This window comes from Barbus barbus (genome assembly GCF_936440315.1).
Source record: "Barbus barbus genome assembly, chromosome: 17".
NCBI lineage: Eukaryota > Metazoa > Chordata > Actinopteri > Cypriniformes > Cyprinidae > Barbus > Barbus barbus.
The window spans coordinates 21,644,782-21,672,740 of NC_136745.1; the positions used below are offsets into that span (position 1 = coordinate 21,644,782).

At 36.3% G+C, this 27,959-nt stretch overlaps 1 protein-coding gene across 1 annotated transcript; it reads left to right on the forward strand.

Moving 5' to 3' along the window:
* Positions 1 to 561: 561 nt before the first annotated feature.
* LOC306883612 (pro-epidermal growth factor-like) lies at positions 562 to 27,522 on the forward strand (the record flags this gene model as incomplete). Its single annotated transcript, XM_079438977.1, has 24 exons — positions 562 to 703; positions 2,480 to 2,679; positions 4,385 to 4,566; positions 5,817 to 6,044; positions 6,544 to 6,749; positions 8,190 to 8,303; positions 8,417 to 8,539; positions 12,083 to 12,205; positions 12,297 to 12,422; positions 12,602 to 12,738; positions 13,514 to 13,662; positions 13,743 to 13,847; positions 14,096 to 14,319; positions 14,484 to 14,651; positions 15,430 to 15,573; positions 15,702 to 15,800; positions 15,929 to 16,045; positions 16,242 to 16,367; positions 17,108 to 17,230; positions 17,450 to 17,648; positions 17,932 to 18,096; positions 20,529 to 20,628; positions 20,726 to 20,828; positions 27,467 to 27,522. The coding sequence occupies 24 exons, from the start codon at positions 562 to 564 to the stop codon at positions 27,520 to 27,522; spliced, it is 3,459 nt and encodes a 1,152-aa protein (XP_079295103.1).
* Between the last annotated feature and the right edge of the window lie 437 nt (positions 27,523 to 27,959).

Consider the following 27,959-nt stretch of genomic DNA (forward strand, 5'->3'; position numbering starts at 1 on the left):
ACACAACAACACTAGTTTAATGGTTTGTGTGTGAGTGAGAAAGCATCCCATTACTCATGAGCAGCACAAAAAGGTGTGACCACTCCTACTAAATCACATGCATAGATTGGGAAAGGCCAGGAGGTGAACTCAGGGTTATTTGTGTTATTCTTTTAAGTTGTAGAAGGGCAGTTTTTGTGTTTCTTATCAGGGAAAACCCTCTTGCTGGTCTCACCATGTGTCAAATTTACCATGGGACTGTCAGGAATTTCATACTTTGCTTCCAAAACAGCTAGAGAGCAGGAGGACCGGAGAGATTGAGACGTGTGTGTGTGTGTGTGTATATGTGAGTCTGACACAAACCTGGCCGTCCTACAGGACTCTCACTTTCAACCTGCTTTGTACGAAAAGGACACCTCTGGGATACAGATGCACTTTTTGGAAACCTTTCACCCAGGTTCTCATTTAGTTGGAGCTGGATGGCTGCGTGTGTAAGATGTGTGGGGGTTACAGCTGCATGGTGTGGTGCTGTGATCGAGGAAATACCTAAGAGGAGAGGCCTGTAGAAACTGAGATAAGATTATGTTCTGGAGGACGATAGCAGCTACCTTTCATTTGTGGTTTTGGATGGTGAGTATAGGCCCTGCCCAAGCTTCAGGCCGTGTGGAAGGAGCATTATGCTGGGGTGGACGACCCTGGGCTGCTGGAAACTTCAGCTGTGTGGGTAAGTCCATATGCAGTTTTTTTGTGAGATGTTTCAATCAAACACAGGGGATTTTATTTTATTTTATTTCATTTTATTTTTTAGTTTTTGTTAACCAAAACCTACTTGAACAGGTTATGTGCTAAGGGATGCTTGTGTATGAAAAAGGAGAACTTATCATACAGAAATAATATACTTTAAAAGTATGTGTGTGTGTGTGTGTGTATGTGTGTGTGTATATATACATACATACATACCTAAATATATATATATATATATATATATATATATATATATATATATATAGTATATGTGTGTGTGTGTATGTATATACGTACATATATTATATATATATATATATATATATATATATATATATATATATACTGTATATATACTGTATACACGCACACATTGTGTTTTTATTTGCGCAACATATCTTGAGAAAGCATGCTTGATTGCATACAAGATCAAGTGAGGTTTGAGAGCCACTGCAGAGGGGAAGATTTGCATCAAATGATTTAAAGTTTGGTCTGTTCCTCATATAAAGCTAAGGCCAAGAAGATTTGAAATAAAAAATCTGGAGATTTTATGGTACTTTAATTGTGCTTTTAGTCATTTTTGAGGCTTATTGGTAATGGTCACCATCCATTTTTGTCGTATGGAAAAAAAAAAGCTCCATAAACACCAAAGTAACTTTGTGTTCCACTAAAGAAAGAATGAATGCACCAAATGAGCTTTGTCAATAATGACTTGCAATGAATGGGTAACCTGTTACTTTAATATTTATTAGCATAGCCATTATATGTCTATGAAGAAATAAAATCCTATTTGGAAATACAAAAGTCAATGAAGCACTAATCATAAGTCTTTTTGGACCCATTGCTTCGGAGCCGTAGTGAGAAAGGAACTTGACCCTCCCTTCATGAATCATAATATTTATTCAAATCAGCGCAAGTCTAAATATCTTGTTAAATACCTTTTAAATCAGAGTACATCTTAAATATGAAGAAATTGCTTTATTTCTACAGGCATCTGTGAGATCAGTGTGTGAACCTCTCCCCATTAAAGCATGAAAAGACCTGTCGCAAAGCAACAATAATTCACATTCTGAATGACATTATAGCTGTTAATATGGATAGGGAAGAAAGAGAAAATAATTAGCAAATTTATGACTGAAGAAAGAATGTAATTATTAGCCGGCAGGCCTCATTTATCAAACAGCTTCAGTTTAGGGTCTCACTATAAGGTTTCAGGGAGGTTTCATGTCAAAGTCTTTACAGACAACAGTTTCTTGTGAGACAAAGTTCATTTAAATATTTAATCCTAATGAATTTCTGCTGACTGCATGTGTCTGTATTTACAAAGATGCACAATATTATGCAAACAAATAAACAATGTTTCTGATGTTTATTACTCTACAACCTTTATTGCATTCAGTCTTTAAAAAAAACACATCATCTTTACAAACTGTTACAATAGAGTAATTAATAATAAATATTCATTACAACAGAGAAACAAAAAACAAGAAGTAAAACAAGAAAAAATATATTTTAGTATTTCTTAAAAGTCACTATAATTTGACATTGTATATATATATATATATATTGTTTGTTGCCATGCAGTTTAAATCTAAGAATGGATTTAGTATTAGATAGATTTGAAGAGCGTTTTGCACATAAATTTGTTAAAATGGTTAATGAGTTTCAAATTAGGATTAGATTAGAAGCGGTGTCAATGTTTAATGCATTCAGTTTGTGTCATTTGGATTAGGTTTCTCTATTTGTCTCTTTAAAGATCCTGAACCTTATCTGTTACTTGGCCTTGGAAACAGCATTCAGAGAATGAAACTTGATGGTGGGCAGCAGAGAAGGATCATGTCTAGGGTGGGAAGGTCCATCTTGTTGGATTTCCATTTAAGTGAGGGAACAATGTTTTGGGCTGACACACAGGCAGGACAAATCAGCAGGGCAGGACTGGATGGAACACGCAGACAGGTAATACTGAAGCTCCATTAATGTTATTGTTGTTTATTTTATTTTTTGTTATTTTTAATATGCATGTACAGGTACATCTCAAACAATTTGAATATCGTGAAAAACGTCATTTTTTTTGTAACTTATTTTAAAAAGTGAAACTTTCATATATATTTTAGATTCATAACATGTAAAGTAAGACATTTCAAAAGTTTTTTTGTTTGAATTTTGATGATTAGAGCTTACAGCTCATGAAAGTCAAAAATCAGTATCTCAAAATATTAGAATATTTATATTTGAGTTTCATTAAACCACCATCCCTACAGTATAAATTCAGAGTATCCCTTGTTCTTTGAAACCACAATAATGGGGAACACTGCTGACTTGGCAATGGTCCAGAAGACAATCATTGACACCCTACACAAAGAGGGTAAGTCACAGAGGGTCATTACTGAAAGGGGTGGCTGTTCACAGAGTGCTGTATCAAAGCATATTAAATGCAAAGTTGACTGGAAGGAAGAAATTGGGAAGGAAAAGGTACACAAGCAACAGGGATGACTGCAAGCTTGAGAATACTGTCAAGCAAAGCTGATTCAAACACTTGGGAGAGTTTCACAAAGAGTGAACTGAAGCTGGAGTCAGTGCAGCAAGAGTCACCACGCTCAGACGTCTTCAGGAAAAGGGCTACCAAGCCACTTCTGAAACCGAAACAACGTCAGAAGCATCTTACCTGGGCTAAGGAGACAAAGAACTGGACTGTTTCTCAGTGGTCCAAAGTCCTTTTTTCAGATAAATTTAAATTTTGCATTTCATTTGGAAATCAATGTCTGGAGGAAGACTGGAGAGGCACAGAATCCAAGCTGCTTGAAGTCCAGTGTGAAGTTTCCATAGTCAGTGATGATTTGGGGTGCCGTGACGTCTGCTGGTGTTGGTCCATTGTGTTTTATCAAGTCCAAAGTCAATGCAGCCGTCTGCCAGGAGATTTCGGAGCACTTTATGCTTCCATCTGCTGACAAGCTTTATGGAGATGCTGATTTCCTTTTCCAGCAGGACTTTAGCACCTGCCCACAGTGCCAAAACCACTTCCAAGTGGTTTGCTGACCATGATATTACTGTGCTTGATTGGTCAGCCAACATGCCTGACCTGAACCCCATATGGAATCTATGGGATATTTTCAAGAGAAAGATGAGAAACAGTCGATCAAACAATACAGATGGGCTGAAGGCTCAATAGTGCATCAGCAGCGCTACAGGCTGATCGCTTCCATGCCACACCTCACTGATGCTGGAGTTTGTGCTAAAGGAGCCCTGACAAAGTATTGAGTGCAGAAATGAACATACTTTAAAGAACTTGAACTTTTCTGCTTTGCAAATCCTTTTTTTGATTGATCTTAGGAAATATTCTAATATTTTGAGATACTGGATTTTGACTTTCATGAGCTGTAAGCTCTAATCATCAAAATTAAAACAAAAAAAACTTTTGAAATGTTTACTTTACATGTAATGAATCTAAAATTTATATAAAAGTTTCACTTTAAAAAAAAAAAAGTTTTTCACGATATTAAATTTTTCTGAGATGTAACTGTAAGTGTCTATATTTATATATAAGTTTAGCTGAAAGTTATTTATATGTCCTGTAAATACGTTATTTTAGTTTTAAATGTCATCAGTGATTGTTTGAACCCTGTTCCAAGCCTCTCAAGGCAGTTTTGGTTCATTCTTTCAGAAGCTTCTCTCATCAGTGAAAGGAATCACGGGTCTGGCTGTGGACTGGATTGAAAACGCAGTTCTCTGGAGCAATGCGGAAAAAGGAACGATACAGAGAATTGACACAGATGGGAGAAACGAAAAGATTGTCCTTAGAGACCTGTCTCAGCCAAGAAGTATTGTTGTTGATCCAAATGAGAGGTAAAGATGAGAAAAACCATACAGTCATTCAAGGAAAAGGAAAAATTCACTTTTTCAAAACTGGCATAATTTAGGTTGATCTCTTTGAAAAAAGAAAATGAAATGCACAATGACAATGAACAAAGCAATAAAGATTTTTAAAATGTTTCAACAAATAATAAAATATTTGTACACTACCAGTCAAAAGTTTTTGAACAGTAAGATTTTTAATGTTTTTAAAGAAGTCTCACCAAGCCTGCATTGATTTGATCCAAAGTACAGCAAAAACAGTAACATTTTGAAATAGTTTTTACTATTTAAAATAACCATTTTCTATTTGAATATATTTTAAAATGTAATTTATTTCAAAGCATTATTTCAAAGCGTTCATTACTCCAGTCACATGATCCTTCAGAAATCATTCTAATATTCTGATTTGCTGCTCAAAAAACATGTATCGTTATTATAGTCACTTTTAATTTTAAGAATCCTTGCTAAATAAAAGTATTAATTTCTACACCCCCCCCCCCCCCCCCCCTCCCCCATTCAAAACTTTAAAAACCTTATACTGTTCAAAAACTGGTAGTGTATATGTGATTGAAAAACAAAAATAAGCAATAAATAGACCTACATAAAAGAGCTAAAACTTCAATGGCAATAAATAAGAAGTTGTGAGCATATTGAGACATGGCTTGTGGAGCAATAGGTCAGAGCTGTTACCCACAACAACATGCTTTACATTTTTTACTCCGTTCTCTCAGCAGTGTGCTTGTTGACTGTAGGGGAGAACGAGGATGACTAAAGGCTTTGTCATTTGCACAGTTCTTCTCAGGACTGTGTTGCTCAAATCCTAGTTTGCTTGCTAACTATAAATGCTGGAGCATTCAGGCAGTCACATTCTTTGAAACATGGCTGGCACATAGGTGCAGATCTTACAACGTATCTCAAACAGCTCACTGGCCTCACCTTTCTGTTAAAGGACTGGTCTGTGAGGAGATAATCAAGCAAACATTTTGGTTTCAATACAGATATCTCAACTATTCATTGTGGGAGCTGAAAAGAAAATATTTTCAGTTGTATTCCAGTGAACATTTATATTGATGCAGAATTAATGATTTAATTTGTATATTAACATTTAAAAATAAAACAATTCTGGCTGATATGCCATTCATTATTTTGATGTTAAAGCCAGTAAATGAAAATGACCTATATTAAAATACTGTACTGCATTAAGAATAATGTATAAGAATGCTATCACAACATTTTTCTAGATATATTTTCTGGCTGTCAGATGGGTTGAATCCCAGTCTCCAGCGTTCAGACATGACGGGTGGGAAGAGGGCAACAGTGCTGAAAGCTACAGGCAGACTGAAGGTTCTGGCTATAGACCACCGGGACAGGAGACTCTTCTGGGTTCAGCAAGGCCAAGGAGGGCACACTGCTATGGGGTCCTGCAACTATGATGGCAACATTATTAACGTCTTTAATCAGCCCATGAGGTAAAAATGAGATCCATTCTTTATGTAAGAGATAATGTATCCCTTTCATGTTCATTAAATATATTTATTTATAGCACTTTAATGTACAGTCAGGTCATTATCACCCTTCGGGGATTATTTTGTGATTTCGACCAGTACATTATCTGCATTATTTCATAAATAAATACAGAATAAATAAGTAAAAGGACATGGAATGTTGATTTGAGCCATTTTTATTTATTTATTTAAATGATCATCTATTTAGGAAATGTCTTCCTCAAGACAACAGTCATTTGAACAGTTTTGCAGTCATTATGCCAAATATTTTAATTCAGAATGTGTTGATAAACCAGTCATATGCATGTAATAAATTATTTAAGTGACCGTTAAAATGATGACGATGTAAGTCTTATTGTAAAAATAGAAGAGGTAATTAAGGTAATTACTGTTTCGTATATTAGACATTTATAGTAAAAAATAAATAAAATTAATTAATATGTCCTCTCTGCCCTACTTCTAGATCACAGTCTCTGAGGATGACGATTTTTCTTGATAATGTGTACTTAACGGACTCTAAGTCAAAAAGAATAACACGAGTAAACAAGTACACAGGGGGCCGAGGAGAGAATGTCAATTCCAAAAGGATGCCACACCCCCCTGCTGATGTCAAAGTGGTACATCCCATCAATCAGCCAGTGGTAGAAATTCCAACTCCATTCACTCCAGGTTAGTAATTACACATCAATTAAATTGCTTTATAAAATGCTGGAGTATATGCTTTAAAAATATCTAACCAAATCATATTTAAATAGTTAGTATAATTATTTATAACAATTATTTCATTGTTCCATTCTATCTATAATCATAAACTGAGTCAAACAATGTGATTGTAAGGAGTGTTGGGGAAAGTTACTTTTAAAAGTAATATATTACAATATTGCGGTACTCTATCAAAAGTAACGAATTGCATTACTTAGTTACTTTCTATGGAAAGTAATGCATAATATTACTTTTGCGTAACTTTTTGTCACCTGAGCTGGGCTTGCTTATTTATTATTACAATACGAAAAGAGCAATTAGGATAGTAAATAAAGTAGGATATTATGAGCATACACATTTATTGTTTTTAAAATCACACACTTTAAAGTTTAATGATCTGGTAGAATTTAAGACTGCACAAATAGTTTATAAAGCAAAAAATAAATTACTGCCTGGAAATATACAACAATTATTCACAGATAGACAGGGGTGTTATAATTTGAGAGGGGCTTTAAATATGAGACAACAAATTGCACGGACAAAACACAAAAGTATGTGTATTTCGATTTGTGGGGTGATATTGTGGAATAGATTAAACGATTATATCAAAGAAAGTGTAAATATGTTGCAATTTAAAAGTAGGTATAAAATATTTATTTTTGATACATACGGAAGAGGGGGGTGAGGGGGAGAATTTCAACGTTGTTAATGCTGTTTGATTTTGTTTCTGTTTGTCTTCCTCATTTTAACAGATAGATAAAGTAGGACGTATTATTTGTAGTGTTTTTGTATTATGCAAAATGGTATGTCTGATTTATCATGGCTGATTGTGATTTGGTATTGGTAGGATCTGACAAGCCTAGGGCTTCTACCTACCCTTTTTCGAACAGGTTGAATATATGTAAAAAAAAAAAAAAAAAAAAAGAATTTTTGTTATACATGTATATGGTTTCCTTTTGTATTTTTTTAATAGTTCGAAATAAATAAATACATTTATTTTTAATAACAAAATTCCAAAAAGTTATATTTTTGCCAACTTTAAATGCCCTTTCAGACCAAAAATGAAATGAATAAGCCTCAGGCTGAAGAAAGTGTCTCTGCCTCTGCACCTCACTCGCAATTTCTCTCAACATGCAGGCAGGAGAGGTGTCTGTGAATAAATGGGAAAACAAAGTAACAGCCATTACTTATTTGAAAAAGTAGCTCATATATTTTCTTGTAAATTTAAAAGTTATGCATTACTTTACTAGTTACTTGAAAAAAGTAATCTTGTTATGTAACTTGTAATGTGTTACCCCCAAAACTCATTGTGAGTTCTTACAATTATCCTAAACGTCACATAGAGAGCAAATATATTACATATTGGTGGTTTGTGTTTGGAAGGAGATGCCGTTTGTTCTTGTGCAGGCTGCAATCGACACACAGGAGAGTGTGTGAAAGTGTGTTCCAGTCACAGTGACTCTGGTCTGTGCCGATGCAGAGACGGTTTTTCCCTCAGTAAACAAGGCGACTTCTGTGAAGGTACAGCCTCCATTTCCCTTGTGAAACACAGTGACATCTAAAATACACAATAGCATTTGTGGAGAAATCCACAACTTTCTTCTTTTGTCCAAAACTCTCTTCTTCTCTTTCAGATATCAATGAATGTGCCCTGTGGAATCACGGCTGTTCACTGGGATGTGAGAACGTTCCGGGCTCATACTTCTGCACCTGCCCTAAGGGTTACCTGTTACTGCCCGATTTGAAGACCTGCCAAGGTAGGACTGGAAAACGGGGGATGGATTATGAAAAACTAGCACTAGTAGCATACCTATCAATGAGCTGGAATTCATAGGTCAGGGAAAGAGAGCAAGAGAGAATTTTAAAAGAAAATGGACTGGAAAGAGACAGAGAGCATCTCTAGACTTCATTGTTTGTGCTCTAATTGTGCATCGAGGCAGAGCCGGACAGTGCAGTGCGATAAGATAATGAGGTGACATCAGTAATAAGGAACATATTTAGTCAGCAGCTTTGCCTGCTAAGCAGGTCAAGAGCAAAGCAACAGCGAGATTAACCCTCAGTACAGTTCTTGCACTTGCGGACGCTCATATGCACCTGCAGTCAAGTTTGTTGTCATGTTTTCTGTCAGTCAAGATGCTTAGAGATGGGGAAATGAAAATTAAAAAACATAATTTATGGAACAGATCTTTATTTATTGTGAATAATTAAAATAAAATACATTAAACTTTTGAATGCAGAAAAAACATGTAAATAAATGCAAAAAAAATTAAAAGCTTTGTTTCATTATCCTCTCTTAACTCAGACCATCATATGATTTTAGTCATTCTGACCAAGGGACCCCTACCACACTTTTTTACCTTTGTGGGTGGGATTATGGTGTTGACATCATCCCGTTAAGAAGCTTGTTTCCCACCATATGGCTTCGTCGTTACTGATGTCAAAACCACTCCAGTTCTGGAATAAATATATATATATATATATATACTGTATATTTTGAGTTATGTGGTTTCAAATCTTTATAGTGGGGAAAAAAATATTTGTACGTTGATTTTGTACGTTTGCCCTCTGACAAAGTAATGATCAGTCTATAATTTTAATGGTAGGTTTATTTGAATAGTGAGAGACAGAATAACAACAACAAAAATCCAGAAAAACGCATTTGAAAAAAGTTTCTTAAAGGGAATGCTCCTAATCTCAGTTTGTTTCCTGTATAAAAGACAACCTGTCCACAGAAGCAATCAATCAATCAGATTCCAAACTCTCCACCATGGCCAGAACCAAAGAGCTGTCCAAGGATGTCAGAGACAAGATTGTTGACCGACACAAGGCTGGAATGGGCTACAAGATCATCGCCAAGCAGCTTGGTGAGAAGGTGACAACAGTTGGTGTGAATATTCACAAATGGAAGAATCATAAATTAACTGCTCCCTCGGACTGGGGCTCCATGCTAGATCTCACCTCGTGGAGTTTCAATGATCATGAGAATGGTGAGGAATCAGCCCAGAACTACACGGGAGGATCTTGCCAATGATCTCAAGGCAGCTGGGACCATGGTCACCAAGAAAACAATTGGTAACACACTACGCCGTGAAGGCCTGAAATCCTACAGTACCCGCAAGGTTCCCCTGCTCAAGAAAGCACATCTACAGGCCCGTCTGAAGTTTGCCAATGATTCAGAGGAGAACTGGGTGAAAGTGTTGTGGTCAGATGAGATCAAAATCCAGCTCTTTGGCATCAACTCAACTCTCCGTGTTTGGAGGAGGAGGAATGCTCTCTATGACCCCAAGAACACCATCCCCACCGTCAAACATGGAGGTGGAAACATTATGTTTTGGGGGTGTTTTTCTGCTAAGGGGACAGGACAACTGCACCGCATCAAAAGGGATGATGGACGGGGCCATGTACCGTCAGGGCCAGGGCATTGAAAATGGGTCGTGGATGGGTATTCCAGCATGACAATGACCCAAAACACACGGCCAAGGCAACAAAAGAGTGGCTCAAGAAGAAGCACATTAAGGTCCTGGAGTGGCCTAGCCAGTCTCCAGACCTTACTCCCATAGAAAATCTGTGGAGGGAGCTGAAGGTTCGAGTTGCCAAACGTCAGCCTCGAAACCTTAATGACTTGGAGAGGATCTGCAAAGAGGAGTGGGACAAAATCCCTCCTGAGATGTGTGCAAACCTGGTGGCCAACTACAAGAAACGTCTGACCTCTGGGATTGCCAAAAAGGGTTTTGCTACCAAGTACCAAGTCATGTTTTGTGCAGGGGTCATATACTTATTTGACTCATTAAAATGCAAATCAATTTATAACTTTTTTGAAATGCGTTTTTCAGGATTTTTTTGTTGTTGTTCAATCTCTCACTGTTCAGATAAACCTACCATTAAAATATAGACTGATCATTTCTTTGTCGGTGGGCAAACGTACAAAATCAGCAGGAGATCAAATAATTTTTTACCCCACTGTATTTGTATTTATATTTGTTTTAACTTGTGGAATCACTTATTGTAATGGCAGGCCTTGTTTTAATATGTATTAATTGTTAGCCTGAATAAAACTAGATCTTCCAGACACTGACAATTGTTTCAGCACTGGTGTTTTGTAAATATAGGACAATTGGATTTGGGATTATTAGGTGTCAGAATAAGGACTGTCTGATAGGCACAGTGCCACAAGGTCTGTTGGCTCAGAGAGGTGTTCGTGGAAACGTTGAGGTGAGAATTGATCATCTGAGGACAGGGGTTTTGGAAATGAAAGATTGAGGCCGTAAGCTTTAGACTTGTTTGCGTTATCTTGCAGGCTGTACAGCCAACCACACGTCATTCCATTTCCCCAAATGACCACGCTTTAATGATTAGTTTGAGGACAATATTCAAAGTGCCAATGGAATTAAAATGTCAGGGTTGTGAACAGGTCATTTTTAACCCTCGCACTGTTGAGATTGACCTTATTGTTACATTTGGGTCCCGAGTGTGTAAAATAAGTGAATTCTAAATTAATTTCCCTTCAAATGATATAAAGACCTAATCAAAACCCAGGAGAATGATATCCAGTATTCATTCTAGTAACACTGTTTTGTTGTTTTTGGGCTTAATATTTACTAGTTCTACAGGCATTGTAGAAAAAATATACAGTATAAGAAATTTGTGGATGTGAGAATTCACTCGATTTATATTATTCTAACTTAAAATATATATACTGTATATATATTTTTTTGTTCAAATCTTCAAATTCCAAAATATTGAGTTCGTCAATGGGCAAAAAAACATTACTTAAGATCATTTTTCAGTAAAGGCAAAATGTATTTAGAATATATTTTGGACAATATAAATATATTCTTAAAATATACTAGTATTTTAAAAAGTGGAAAATAAATGTTTTTATGTAAATATATTTTAGTACATAAATTAATGTCTTTTAACAATATCTATTAACAATTGTGTGTGTGTGTATGTGTGTATATATATATATATACTACTGCTATATATGTGTGTGTGTGACACTGAAGACTGGAGTAATGATGCTGAACATTTAGATTTGCATCACAGAAATAAATTATATTTTAAAGTGTATTAAAATAGAAACCCATTATTTTAAATTCTAATAATATTTCACAATATTACTGTTTTTTCTGTATTTTGGATCAAATGAAAGCAGCCTTAATGAGCAGAAGAGACTATATATAAAATAAAGTTAATAAAATGAATTGATGAATTGCATGAATAAATAAATGTATTTTGTTGTAGTAAAACATTGTTGTAAATGGCAGAATTTTAACTGGCCTGCTTACATTCGTCTACAGAGACTAAACCATGTGTGGAGAATGGCACAGTTTGTGATCATGCATGTGTACACACTGCAGAGGGAGATGTGTGTGTGTGTCCAGTGGGATCTGTACTAAATTCTGATGGCCGTTCGTGCACAGGTGTGCATTTTTGTTAATCAAAGTACATTAAAAACCAGATAATGTATTTATGCCTGTGGCTGTTTTCTTCACCACTGTCTCTATTTTTCAGGCTGTTTGTCTGCAGATCGAGGGGGCTGCAGTCAGATGTGTGTGACTTTATATCCAGGCAGGTGGGTGTGTGAGTGCCAGCCTGGATACCAGCTCCAGCCTGATGGAAAACACTGTGCTGCCACAGGCAAGGCCTACAAACTTTCTTTATATTCTACATTCTGCCAGGGTGCCGTCTGTCTCCCACATCTTGTCTCCTAGAATCATTGGGTTAAGCATGTAGTTAATCAGTGTTTAAGTGCATTTGCTTCCAACGACCTCGTGCGTCTGGAATCTCCTGGAATCTCTTTGCTTTATTTCAAGCAGGACCTCCAATGTACCTGTTGTTTGCCAATATAGTGGATCTAAAACAGATTAACGCAGATGGCAAAACGAGCAAAACACTTCTGCAGGAACCGAGAGGCAGTATCATAGCTCTGGACTATGATCCAGTGCAGAAGCAGGTAAAAGATCACACACATGCATGAAGAATGCTCAGGCTGAGGAGGCCAATACATTAATGATGTTTACGACTGCCCTCTAGTGGACATAAGATGTAACTGCCAGATGGCTCATATTGATAATGTTTAAAGGTGTATTTACTGCCATCTTGTGGCCACAGAATTTAAATGCAAGAGGATACATTTCTGTTTTCTGTATTATTAGGGTTTTTTTCAACTGCTTACACACAAAATCTTTACTTGTCACACAATTTCTGAAACCTTACACTCAAACACCAGAGCCAAATCTGGCGAAATTGGCAAAAATCAAAAGTCAATAAGTCCACAAAAATAGTTAATATATAAATAAATACACCCATCAGCACAAAAATAATACATTATAAGACATAAATGGTTTGGAAATGCAAAATTGAAAGTTGAAGTTTAATTCTGTGTTTCTATATTTCTTTCATTTATATCGGTTTGTAGTTTTGCTTTTGCTTTTTGCAACATTAAAGTTAATAATAAATGAGTAAATAAATGAGACAAAATACTGTACATTTATTCTTTGTAAAAAAGTATATTTTAATTTTTTACATTTTTTATTTAATATATTTACTGTTAAAACAGTGGTTGTCAGTAGAATAAAGTTAATGGGATTGAGTTCATTATTTGAACCAGTCTTTAAAAATCAGAACAAATTTTTATTTAAACTTTTTCTCTAATATTTACTTAAGTGTTTTTTTATTTTTTCCTTGAAATGTCATATAAAAGTAGTCACTCAGTTTTGTTTGTTTAGGTGTATTTTGCAGATAAAAGCTTGAAGCGTATTGAGAGGGCTTCACTGGATGGAGGTTTCAGAGAGATGCTGTTTTCCACGGGACTCGACTCACCTGAGGGTCTGGCTGTGGACTGGGTCCATCGCAAGCTGTACTGGACTGATAGAGCGTAAGATTCAGAAAAATACAAACACACTTCCTCAAATGCATACCTGTATGCTTAACTGACTTTACCATTCTGTGTTTCAGATTATCCTCTATTTCCCGCAGTGGTTTAAATGGTGTTGACAGAGAAATCTTTATAGATGAAGACATCCAGAAACCCCGGGGCATTGCCCTACATCCTCAGGCACAGTAAGACCTTTGAAACTGCATGTTCATTTTCTTCTCTGCAGTATGTCTTCATTGACATCCAGTAAACTGAAAATTGTACGGTGGCCACAGCCATTTTATTATGAATACCTTTTTAATGAGGGAGAGTTCAGCAAAAATAACATTTGCTTCATTGTACTGTAATCACCCTCATGTCATTCCAAGGCAAGCAGCTCTATGAATTAACATGGATTATGACATGCAGTAACTTCTTGTCTGTGTGTCTGGAGGAAGGTGTATTGGACAGACATGGGTAGCCGTCCTGCTGTGGAGCGCTCAGGTCTGAACAAAGCTGTGCGTGAAGTTGTGGTCAGCTCCGGTCTGGTGTCTCCTAGTGGTCTAGCTGTGGATCATGGCTCCCAGCGTCTGTACTGGTGTGACCTGAGCAGAGGTGTGATTGAATCGGCCAACCTGGACGGTTCTGATCGCCATATGCTAAGCGAGAACCAAGTAGGTGAGACTCCTCTGCCAAAAACACGCACCTTAACTACACAAACAAATACTGTAAATGCATGGAAATAAGCAAAAACTACACTTTGTGGCAAATAATATCTATGCTGGTTTATGAAGAAAGAAAAAACTGTATGTCATATGTTTTCTGTTTTTGCTTTGGCTCAGGCCGGCCGTTTGATGTTGCAGTGTTTGAGAATGTGCTCTGGGTCAGTGACTGGGAGGGGCACCTGCTCTACCGGATAGACATGAGAACTGGACGAAACCCTGAGCATCTCCGTGACATCTCTATCCAACCAGCTGCTCTAGTTGTTGTTCATTCTCTTGCCAAACCAGGTATGGATACTCTGTCTTATTAATAGACTATCTGCTTTGGGTTTTACCCTTATTTTTTAATAATGTAATAATAAAAGAGCATAAAGAAATAGATTTTGTAACTTTTATTTTTTATTTTTAAATGTTTTTGCTTTTTATGCTTAGCAAGCCTGCATTTATTTGATAAATATGAATAATTATTTATAAAATGCAGTAAAATGCAGTATTGTGAAATATTATTACAATTTACTGTTTTTTATTTTAATATATTTTAAAATGTAATTTAGTCTGTGATGACGACAGCTCAATTTTCATTTCAGTGTCACATGATCCTTCAGAAATCTTTTGTAACACAAATGTCTTTACTGTCACTTTTTATCAATTGAATACATCAATTCATGCAAATGCATCAATTTCAAACTTTTGAACAGTAGTGTATTTCTATGAAAGGGTACGCCAAACTTTCAGAAATATGCTCTGGTCAAGCTCAGGCATGTTAACTTCATTAATTATAACTTGATTATTTACACAATAAAAATTTCAAAAATGAGGACGCATCTGGAATATTTTTTTAACTGAAAAATGAAAAATGGTCAATTTGACAGTGACAGCAATGGCAACATCCACTCAAACCAAAATAGTGATATTATTTTAAATTCACCCTTTTTTCTGTGAAAAATAAAATGAGCTATATGATTCCCATCTTTAAAAGAGTTTAATATGTAATTCAATATTGCAGGACAAACTGCATAACAGGAATGATCTGACTGAAATGCGATGCATGTTTTCTTTTCCCTAGGAGCAAATGATTGTCTTCATGAAAATGGGGGATGTGCCCAAGTTTGCGAGAGCAGACTGGGATTGGCTCATTGCTCATGTCACTCAAAGCACGTTCTTGCAGCTGATGGAAAAGACTGTCTGCCAATTAATACATCACTCGCTGGTCAGTATAATGAGAAACAAAATTAACAATGGAAAGAATGCTTGTCCTATAAAGTCACATTAAAGCAATCTAAAAAAATCAACTCTTTGCATAATGATGTTAAATAATAGCTGTATTTCTCCACACAGAATCAGATGATGGTGAATCAAGTGATCGTTTGGGAAATAAAACACTTAATGATGAGAGCACACCACTGACCATGCTTTACACAGAGAGGATGGTTTCAGGTAGCAAGATATCAGCAACAATCACATTCATAATTTTTTGTGAACACAGAATGCTGTAATTGACCAGCCAGAATCAAGTGTTCCAGAGCTAACTAGAGATAACTTGAGACTGATGTGATCTCATTTAGACCAGAATGACTGCTACTCTCTCAGATGTGATGTGAACGCTCAGTGTACGCAGAAGGAAGGCCGAGCCGTGTGTCAGTGTGTGACAGGTTTTGCTGGAGATGGGGAGCTGTGTGTGGGTAAGTCTGTGTGTGTTTGCGCTACATGTCAGATGATTTTGATTTAGTATAGACTGAAGCAGCTGGTTTGTGATGTATGTGTGAAACTGAATTTGAGTGTAAGGATGTATTTATCAGTCTTTATGTAAATTTGGGTTTGTTTACATGAGCACATACAGTATTGACAATGTGTGTGTGTGTATGTGTGTTTCCACAGACGTTGATGAATGCAAAGCAGGCCTGGCAGATTGTAGTGTATCTGAGGCTGAGTGTGTGAACACAGCAGGTGGATATTTCTGCCAATGCAAAACTGGATTCAGCGGAGATGGTCACCACTGTATGGGTATGACAATATATTTACACATTTATATATAATCGTTTCAAAAACATTCAGTAATATCACTATGGTTACTTGAAATGTTTCATTCTGCTTTTGATTTGTTTGCAACTATTTTGTTTGACACTGCATAACTACTCAAAGTAATTAGCAATATTGTGCCTAAAATGTAAATTACTTAATATTAAGTTTACTGAACTGATAATATACATAAGCAGTGTTCACATTAGTATAAATGTCAGTTATAGGAATATACATTTATGTGATATGAACTGTTCAAATGTTAGGCTCAGTAAGATTTTTTTTTAAAGAAGTTAATACTTTTATTCAGCAAGGATGCATTAAATTGATCAAAAGTGACAGTACAGACATTTATAATGTTACAAAATAATTTTATTTCAAATAAATGTAAAAAATGTCAACATTGATAATAAGAAATGTTTCTTGAAAAATTATTAAAAATTCAGCTTTGAACTGGAATAAATAATCATTTAAAACACTAATATTATTTCTATTGAAATAGAAAGCAGTTATTGAAATGATAATATATTTCACAATATAATTTTTTACTAATCAAATAAATGCAGACTTGGTGAGCATAACAGACCACTTTCAGAAACGTAAAAAATCATACATCATATATACTGCATGAGACTTACAAATCATTAAAAAGCGTACATCATAAACATTTTCCCAAAATTTCCAATGCCTATTTCCTGTGTGTGTGTGTGTGTGTATCTTTACAGACATAGATGAGTGTCGATTAGATATGCATGGCTGCGATGTAAACGCTGAGTGTTTGAATGCAGTAGGAAAATTTCAGTGCAGATGTCGACCTGGGTTCACAGGCACAGGATTCAGCTGTCATGGTAAAATTCACCTTTTTATTGTTTTAACTGAAACAGTGTCTTCTCAGAATCATGTATTGTACAGTTGTCTATGTGCATATTATGTGTAATGTGCCATAATCGTTTGAGACCATGAGCAGTTTGAGAGTTTGTGCAAAAGGGTAATGCACTGATATTCAGCAGAAATGCATGATGCAACATAATATTGACCTAATTTTCATGCTCTGTTTCTTGTAGCAGAGGAGTTTAAGAGCGCCTCCTCTTGGCTGAGTACAGGAAGTCCACTTGATGTCACATCACCATGGCAACACAATGATGCTGTGCAGAGCTGCCCCTCTACACATGACTCATACTGTCTGTATAACGGAGTGTGCTTCTATTTCCCTGAGATGGAGTCTTATGCCTGCAAGCAAGTGTTTGCTTATGTAGCTCTTGTCATGTGGAAGCTTTAACCTGATTTTTATAATTCTCATAATCCCTGTTTTTGCATATACCACAATTTTCTTTGAGCTTCAAGCATAGGCTGATTTTTACAATGAGGCTTTAGTTAATAAGCAGTAGATGGCAGTCTTGTACTAAAAATCATATGGCATTTACTGAACGTTTGTCCTTGACAAAAAAAAGGCACACCTTAAGCGCATTCAGTAGACCATTTTATTCTAATATTATATAATAATGAATATTGCTTTTAATGATGCTCTTTGTGTGTGTTTGTGATGCAGCTGTGTGTTAGGTTACATGGGGGAGCGCTGTCAGTTCAGTGATCTTGAATGGTGGGAGTTGCAGCAGGCTGAAGAGGAGAAGAGGAGGAATATGGCTATAGCAGTGTGCATTGTGCTCCTCATCACTCTTCTCTCCATTGCTGCCTGCATCACCTACTGCTGCGGGTGAGAGTGATAGGCAAAGCTGGCAGGGGTCAGAGGTGCACGTTAATAACACACATACTCATTTCTGTTGCTCTGCTGGCGTGGAGGCAATGGATTTTCGAAGAATGAACAATGAATTATCAAAATTATTATTGACTTTGTAAATTAATAATATCTACACTACATGACCAACAGTATGTGGACACCTCAAAAATTTTATTATTATTATTTTTTAATGCATGTTAATAACACACTTAATTCTGTTACTCTAAAGACAAGGGGGCAATAGATTTTTAAAGAAGAAATAATGAATAATCTAAATATTATAGACTTTTGTAAATTAATATCTATACTACATGACCAACACTACGTGGACACCTCAAATGTAATAAATTTTTTAGAAATGCATGTTAATAACACTTACTTATTTCTGTTACTCTGGAGGCAATAGATTTTCAAAGAATAAATAATGAATAATCTAAATTATTATAGGTTTTTGTAAATTAATAATATCTACTCTACATGACCAACGGTATGTGGACACCTCAAATTTGATAATTTTTTTAGAAATGCATGTTAATAACAATTACTTATTTCTGTAACTCTGGAGGCATGGAGGAATTTTTTATTGTTATTATTTTGTTTTTTATAAATAATTAATAAAATGTAACTCATAACTAGAAAAGTTAAAAGTTTGTCAAGAAATAATGGATGGATGGATGGATGGATAGATTGTTTTTTATTTGCAATTCAGTAAATTCTTCATGCTGTCATATCAATTCCAAATGACCTTCCTGAACGTATTTCCCAATACAGCTTAATTTAAGACTTGAAAAGGGGCCAGAATTTTGCACAACCCTGCCTTATTATATCATGGTCAAGAAGAAAAATCTAACTGAAAAAGGTACAAAACCAGAGCTTCTGCCACAATTTGTCTTAATGCCTCTGATTTGTAGTGGATTCAAGAAACAAGGTAAACATAGAGACTGTGACAAAAAAATAGCTCCAAAACAGCCTCTTTTCATTTCATCGAAAGCCTCTAATGGTTCGATGGACCAACTTGATTAATTTCCCTGCTTTAATGGGTGAACAGCATGTAAAAGTGGCATTACATTGTTTATTAGGAGAGGAGTCTGCAGATTTAAAGATGTTTTCATTCCCTTGAGCATGTGTCAGAAGACTTTAAACACACACACACATCAAAACAGTGATATTTTCCTCACCCTGGTTAAGTGTCTACTTCTCTATGCCTGTGTTTAGTTGACCCGTGTGTGTGGTGTTTTGTTATACTCCTAAAGCAGCACACTTATGTCTGGTTTCACTGGCCCCTGCTCCTCAATGCAGCAGCTGCACGCTTTCAATTACATGCTTGGTTTAGCTTGTACTACAGCAATTACATATCAAAATAGGTCATTCCTACACCCCAAAATTGACCCAGTGATCTATAACCTTATTTAAAAGCTACACGGGTGGCAATTTTTCTGTTTAAAATTGCGTTTTTCACTTGGTTACTCATGTTTCCGTTTTATTTTTCTTAATTTTTCTATCTATATCAACTTAACACACACTTTCAATCTCACACTCATACACACAAACACGATACTGGTTTGGTTTATCCCAAAGCCTATTATTGCCCCAGGTGTAGAGGTGAGACACATATCCAATACACATGTCTGTAATAATGCTACTTATCATACCTTCACGTCTCACTGCAGGTCTCCATATTTCATTCTCACTCAACAGGATCCAGAGATTGGTTTTGCCCTCGGTGTCAGTTAGCAGGGTGCCAATCCATGAACGGAAAAAATCAAAACGCCTCAGATTACTATTTACATAGATATGAGGGTTTTGTGACTGTAATACATTTCATAGGAGCCAGTTCAATGAATTTGACATTTAGCCTTTCGGAAACAAACAAACAAAAGATATGTATGCAAAGGTCATTGAATCTACAGACTTCATAATTAAAGCAGACAATGTCACAAGTTCAGTCTCCTTAAAACAATAAATGAAAGGGAAAGGGAAGTGGTGTGTGGCCAAGTATGGTGACCCATACTCGGAATTTGTGCTCTGCATTTAACCCATTCAAGTGTACACATAGTAGTGAACACACACCCGGAGCAGTGGGCAGCCAATTCTGTGGCGCCTGGGGAGCAGTTGGGGGCTCGGTGCGTTGCTCAAGGTATTGAGGCTGGAGAGAGTGTTGGTTATTCACTCCCCCACCTACAATCCCTGCCGGACCTGAGACTCAAACCCCCTTCAGGTTACAAGTCCAACTCTATCCATTAGGCCACGACTGCCCATATCATATGCCAAACTTTACATTGGTAAAATTGACATTACACATTGCGCAATAGGTTTATTTTCATTCACTGATTGCAGCGAGTATATTATAAACAGTCCAAGTGATAAATATGATTTTTTTTTTTTTTGGGGGGGGGGGTCATTATCAGGTCTAAAAGACATTTTGGAAAGTGTCCCTCAGAGGATGATGTGGGTGACATAAGCATGAGTGAGGACAGTATGACAGAGACAACAACAGCTGCTCCACAGGTAAGGTGTTTATTCTTAATGTGAGTTTTTGAATTTTCTGTAAGCTTTTTTTATATATATATATAATATTGTTTATTTACACATTGTGTGTATCCAGGTCTATGTGATTTTAGATGCTTCTCCCTGTGGTGATGAAAAGGTCCTTCATGTTGTAGGGTGTCCCAGAACCGCAGTATGCCACTCTTGCTCTTCAAATGCCAGTAAGAATCTCCATTTATATTTTCTCATAGATGATTGTGTATTAAAGTAAATGCATGTATAAATTGTATTTTGAATGTAATTTTGAATAAATTAATAGATCCAGACAAAAGAAATCTCATGTCATTAGCCCATTAGCTTTCTGTATTCTTATATATAGTTTTTTTTTTTGTTTAGTTTTTTTTTAACTAGGAGACAGTTTTGCTTTAAAAGAGGCTGGAAAGCTACAGAGAGACAACTGTGGTTAGTATCTTGCCAGCTGCTGTGTATCCTGCGATATGAAGACCACTGATAATCTCATCTCTTTAGAAGACCCTCAGGCAACACCCCAGTGATTCGTCAGATGATAGTCTTCATTGGAGACTGACCCATGAACTGATTATGTGAATATGTTCCATTTTAAAGTCATTGCCCTTCAGTGTTACAGTACAGACAACTGGCAAAGTACATAAAAAAATGAGGTTGTTTGAACAAGATTTCACATTCAAGTTGCACCAGTTTTTTGTCAACAGATTTCATACAAAAGTTACTTTTGTCCTTTTGTACTTTTACATGTCACTATTTGTTGAAGTAAGGAGATTTGCACATCCCTCAAATGGTTTTATGCAATACATAAGAACTATAGAATGTGTTGAAATCCTTAATGTAGGTCATCTAAAGAGAGTCTTGTTTTTCTGCTTTTAACGTTTCTGTTTGTCACCTATGAGCCATTAGACATAGAATCCAATTGCATAGCTCTGTAAATAGTAAAAATACATCGTTTTGCTGAGTAGGATCTTACATTGAAATTTGTATTATAGTTATAAGAAAACATTCATTGTTTTAATAATGGAGCACGGTTGGTTTGAGGTAGGGAAGAGAAAATGGAGAGGCACATCCTGCTTTGTGAGCAGAAAATAACATGTACTTGGCCTATTTTGCTTCAGGTGGTATTAAAATAACATTTCAGTGGCATATCCGAACCTGCTAACATCAGCATTGGTCTCACAAAGAGATTACTATATAAAACACGTCCTACTATGAACCATCTATCAAAACCTCAGGTATCAAAACATTATTAAACCGACAACATTTGGTATAAAAAAGATATAAACCAAGATCGAAATACAATATTAAGGTTTTAGATTAGTGAATGAATCATGCTTTAATTATTCAAGAACAGGAAAGTTTAGTAGGTCAGATTCCTCTCTGCCTCTCCTCAGTCAAATGTCTCACAGATATTCTAAGACGTCATGGGAAAATACAAACAGCAAGCTATATCTTTCTATTCATCTAACTAACCGCCAATGTATATGCTGGGATTACAAGGTTTTAACCTACATCTGCTATTTTGAACCAAAAGCCTTGAACAAGGATGCTGAAGGACAATGTAATAAATTAGACCAGAAAGAATAACATCTGACCTGATGCCTTTTGTTCTCGCTTCTTTTTTTTTCTTGTAATTGATGTGATGTTGTATATGCATATTTATAACCTAACTGTAAAATATAGACATCTCAAAATAAAACAGGAGAATCAGAACCACATTGTCCTCATTTGCACTAAACAGCAAAAAAAAAGTGAAGAGAAAAAGTCATACCTAACGTCCCACAAATATTTATCTTGTGTTACACAACTTTCAGGTGGTAGTTCAGATTATTATACAATCTAATCTTTAGACTAATATTTTATATTGGCTACAGCTATACTTTATTGATGTAATGGTTCAATGCTCGTCTTTTTGCAGATAATACAAATCTATGAATGAAACAATTGTCATGTGATGAGTTTAAACATATTAGTACTTAGTTCTTTTCTTGTTTTATGTCCATAGAAATAATATTGTAAACATACTGGTACAGACTATTGTTTCAGGACAAACGTACAGTGATTCTGTTGATCTCTAGAATCTCTAGATACAGTGAAGAATTTCTTGTATGTTTGTAATTATGATTTTGTATTTATATATTTACAGTTACATTTATTTAGTAGACACTTATTCAAAGGCACATACAAAAGAGAAAACAAGGAGCAGTTACATGGTGAACATAATACATATTACGCTTTTGTTCTATAGCAGATGTATATGCAGTATGTGGTGGAGAAGAATGAAGTATCAGCAACATGACCTCTTGACTGAGGTTAATTATCTGTTAGCTAGCTTTTTGTTTGGAGGGAAGAATAACCCACACACTTAGCACACACAATCTCTCTTTTAATCTTTTTTTGCCATCACTGGCTCACATATCTATTGATTTTCAGAGAAGGTCCACTTATATATACAGTGGGGCAAATAAGTATTTGATACACTGCCGATTTTTCAAGTTTTACCACTTACAAAGAATGGAGAGATCTGTAATTTTCATCGTAGGTACACCTCAGCTATGAGAGACAGAATATATATATTTTTATAAGTCCAGAAAATCACATTGTATGATTTTGAATAATTAATTTCCATTTTATTGCATGAAATAAGTATTTGATACAATAGAAAAATAAAACTTAATATTTGGTACAGAAACCTTTGTTTACAATTACAGAGGTCAGACGTTTCCTGTAGTTCTTGACCAGGTTTGCACATTTTGGCCCACTCCTCCATACAGGTCTTCTCCAGATCTTTCAGGTTTTGGGGCTGTCGCTGGGCAACACGGAGTTTCAGCTCCCTCCATAGATTTTATATTGGGTTCAGGTCTGGAGAGTGGCTAGGCCACTCCAGGACCTTGAAATATTTCTTACGGAGCCACTCCTTAGTTGCCCTTGCTGTGTGTTTGGGGTCATTGCCATGCTGGAAGACCCAGCCAACCCATCTTCAATGCTCTTTCTGAGGGAAGGAGGTATGGCCCCATCCATCCTCCCCTCAATACGGTGCAGTCATCCTGTCCCCTTTGCAGAAAAGCACCCCAAAGCATGATGTTTCCACCCCCATGCGTCATGATTATGATGGTGTTCTTGGGATTAAACTCATCCTTCTTCCTCCAAACGCGGTGAGTGGAGTTTATACCAAAAAGTTCTATTTTAGCCTCATCTGACCACAATACCTTCTCCCATGCTTCCGCTGGATCATCCAGATGGTCTTTGGCAAACTTCAGACGGGCCTGGACATGTGCTGGCTTGAGCAGGGGGACCTTGAGCGCTGCAGGATTTTAATCCATAACAGTGTAGTGTGCTACTAATGGTAACCGTTGAGACGGTGGTCTCAGCTCTCTTCAGGTCATTTACCAGGTCCTCCCGTGTAGTTCTAGGCTGATCCCTCACCTTTCTCAGGATCATTGATACTCCACGAGGCGAGATCTTGCATGGAGCCCCAGTCCGAGGGAGATTGACAGTCATCTTGAATTTCTTCCATTTTCTAATAATTGCACCAACAGTTGTTGCCTTCACACCAAGCTGTTTGCCTATTGTCCTGTAGCCCGTCCCAGCCTTGTGCAGGTCTACAATTTTGTCCCTAGTGTCCTTAGACAGCTCTTTGGTCTTGCCCATAGTGGAGAGGTTGGACTGTGATTGATTGAGTGTGTGAACAGGTGTCTTTTATTCAGGTAACTGTATAAATTAATACAGGTAATGAGTGGAGGATAGGAGGGCTTCTTAAAGACAAACTAACAGGTCTGTGAGAGCCAGAATTCTTGCTGGTTGGTAGGTGATCAAATACTTATTTCATGCAATAAAATGGAAGTTAATTATTTAAAAATCATACAATGTGATTTTCTGGATTTTTAAAAAATATTCTGTCTCTCTCACAGTTGAGGTGTACCTATGATGAAAATGACAAATCTCTCCATTCTTTGTAAGTGGGAAAACTTGAAAAATCGGAAGTGTATCAAATACTTATTTGTCCCACTGTATATATTGCATCTGATTCGATGAACAATGGAGTCCAGATTACACTCCAAACTGGGGGAATGGAGTTTGAAATAAAGATGAAATTGGACTTACGTCAGTTTCTCTGATAAAACTTCTCCAAAAAGCCAAGAGACTCCAAAATGAGTGGACATGTTTTCTTTAACGTCTCAGCATTTTGCCATCTTCAGTTTTCAATGGTCACAGCACACCAAGACCATTTTGGGTAATATTTGTCATATTCTCTGTAAATATATAATAATTATATATTTCATGTTTATACCGACAGGTAAATAAGTTGAAAATTCACCATTTTGACTAAATATAAATCATGAAAACGTTACAAACCATAACAATATGCCCAACAAAAACATTGTCTTCATTTAAAGAAAATGTACATTTTGGGGATGGATAAATAAATAAACAGTCATTTGAAAAAGTTAGGACACCCTATTGAATTCCATGCTTTTCTGTATAAAGACATTAAAAAAAAATCTGGTCCTTGGCAGGTCTTAAAACCTCAGATGAACCATCACATGACATATAACACGGTGTAATTATATATTTAACAAAAATAAAGCCAAAATGTAAAAGCCATGTTTTGACAAAGTTAGGACAACCTATGATTCAATTTCCTGTAGATCCACTGTAGAAGTAATAATTTTCTGTATGACTTTATCAGTCTCTTACATCTTTCTGGAGGAATACTGGCCCCCTCCTCTTTACAACATTGCTCCAGTTTATTGATGTTTGTGGGCATTTTTTTATGCACAGCTCTCGCCACAGTATTTCAGTCAGGATGAGCTCTGGACTTTGACTTGCTATTGCAACCCCTTGATTCTTTTCTTTCCAGCCGTTCTGTTGTAGATTTGCTGGTGTGCTTGGGATCATTGTCCTGTTGCATGACCCAATATTGGCTAAGCTTTAGCTGTTGGATGGATGTCCTCACATTTGACTCTAGAATACTTTGCTATACAGAGGAGTTCATGGTCGCCTCAATGACTGTGAGGTGCTCAGGTCCCGTGGCTACAAGCCCAATATTATCAGCCCTCCACCAGCATGTGTGACATTTGCTATGAGGTGCTGATGTGCTCTTTAGGTTTTCACCAAACGTGGTGCTGTGCATTATGGCCCCACATCTCCACTTTGGTCTCGTCTGTTCAAAAGACATTGTTCTAGAAGTCTTATCGTTTGTTCAGATGCAACTTTGCAATCCTAAATTATGCTGCCATATTTATTTATTTATTTTTTGGAGAGAAAAAGCTTTTTTCTGGCAAGCCTTCCAAACATGCCTATATTTTTCTAATTGTACTGTCATGAACTTTATCATTTACCACGTTAAATGAGGCCTGTAGAGTCTGGGGTGAAGTTCTTGGGTTGTCTTCCATTTCTCTGAGCGTTACGTGGTCTGATCTTGGGGTGAATTTCCTGGGACGTCCACTGGTGGGAGGATTGGTGTCTGTTTTGGATGTCTTCGATTTGTCAATAAACTCTCTCACTGTAGAATGATGGACTTCAAACTGTTTTGAAATGGCAATTTTATTCTTCTCAGCAACAATTGCTTCTCTAAGATCATTGCTGATGCCTTACCTCCTTGGCATTGTGATAACACACTCCTGAAGGCTTCAGACCAGCAAACTGAACTTCTGCTTTTATAGAGGTAACACACTTGCGGATAATCAGTTTGATTAGCAGTGCTTGACTGCGACTTACATTCTTAATTCCTATGTTAACAGTATGGGTGTCCTAAATTTGTCACTCATGGCTTTTCCATTTTGGCTTTATTTTTGTAAAATTAAATAAATAATGACATGGTGCAATATGTCTTGTGTTGTTGTTCATCTGAGCTTTTTTTTTCCAAATTGTGAAACCAAGGACAAGATAATGTTCTCGTATGTCCTGCTACAGAAAACCATTCAATAGGGTCTTCTAACTTTTTCACATGACTGTATATATACAGTATATATACAGTATATATATATATATATATATATATATATATATATATATATATATATATATATATATATATATACACATATATGCATTTAGTGCATTTAAAGATTTGAAAAATAATTTATATATATATATATATATATATATATATATATATAGAATTTTATTTTTCAAATCTAAATACACTTGAGAAAATATATATATATTGACTTTAACATTGTTTGTTCATTATTTTTTTGAACTCAAGAACCACTTAATTGAAAAAAAAGGACACTGCAAAAACTGGAATCTAAGGGACATCAAGGCAATACTAATGGGTAAAATATGGAGAAAAACCTGTATAATTATCTAGAATATATATCTATATAGCTATAATTATCTGTGATTATCAGTGGACATTAAATGTACATGATTCATATAATCAACAATGCATTTCTTACATTTTTGAGTGAGCTATCCCTTCTAATATTACAATTTCAGTATGTCCTGGAAAGAGCCGTGCTTTCCCACTTTTTCCAGCTGACAAAATGTGAATTAGGATCTGAAACAATCTGGCCACACTCCCTCTCTCAGCTGTAGGGAATTAAAATGGGGGGATCAAAGGATGAGAGAGCTAATCCACCTGAGAGTAGAAGAGAAAGACGACGAGAGAGAGAGGGAAAGAGGAAAAGTGTGCGAACAAAGGTGTTTGCGGTTGGCCTGCGACAACGGATCAGTGTCTTGCTTTCAGCATTATTTTTTCCCAATCTTTTTCCCTCCCATCAGACAGGGGAGCAGTTGGTCTGTGGAGATTCCAAAAGGTGCACAGATGAGGAGACTAAATAAGGCATTAGATGCCCACTCAAAGGCTTTGTTGTTGATCCTCCAGGTCAGCGCAGCGCTCTTGTGGCCTGTGACCTGCCCAGAGCCATGCTGCTTTGCTAGGCTTTGAGTAGATTTAGTGCTAGGGATAATGCATGAATTTGGGCAAAGGCACATGTGCTTAAGGCTCAATTCTATCGACGAGGATGCTCGTCAGTCCCCTAATAGAGCTGTCAGACAGACCGGAGAGAATTGTGGTGAGCTGGGGAGAGTGCCATGTTGTGTTTGAGCTCATTTAGGGTCTATAGCTAATGCAGTATATAGATGTAGTCTGAAAATATAAGGTTATTATCACAAATTCATTATACCAACTTAAAAGTGTGCTTTGTAATTTTCTGATTATTATGCATTATGCAAAAGTTTTTGGTTACTGACACATTTGGTGAAATACGATAATTGCAGTTCAGTCACAATTAATTTATTCCCCACCACCATGGGGGCGACAAGTTATATGTAAAATAAAACTGTAAGACTATTTTCAGAAGGACTATTAATTTGTA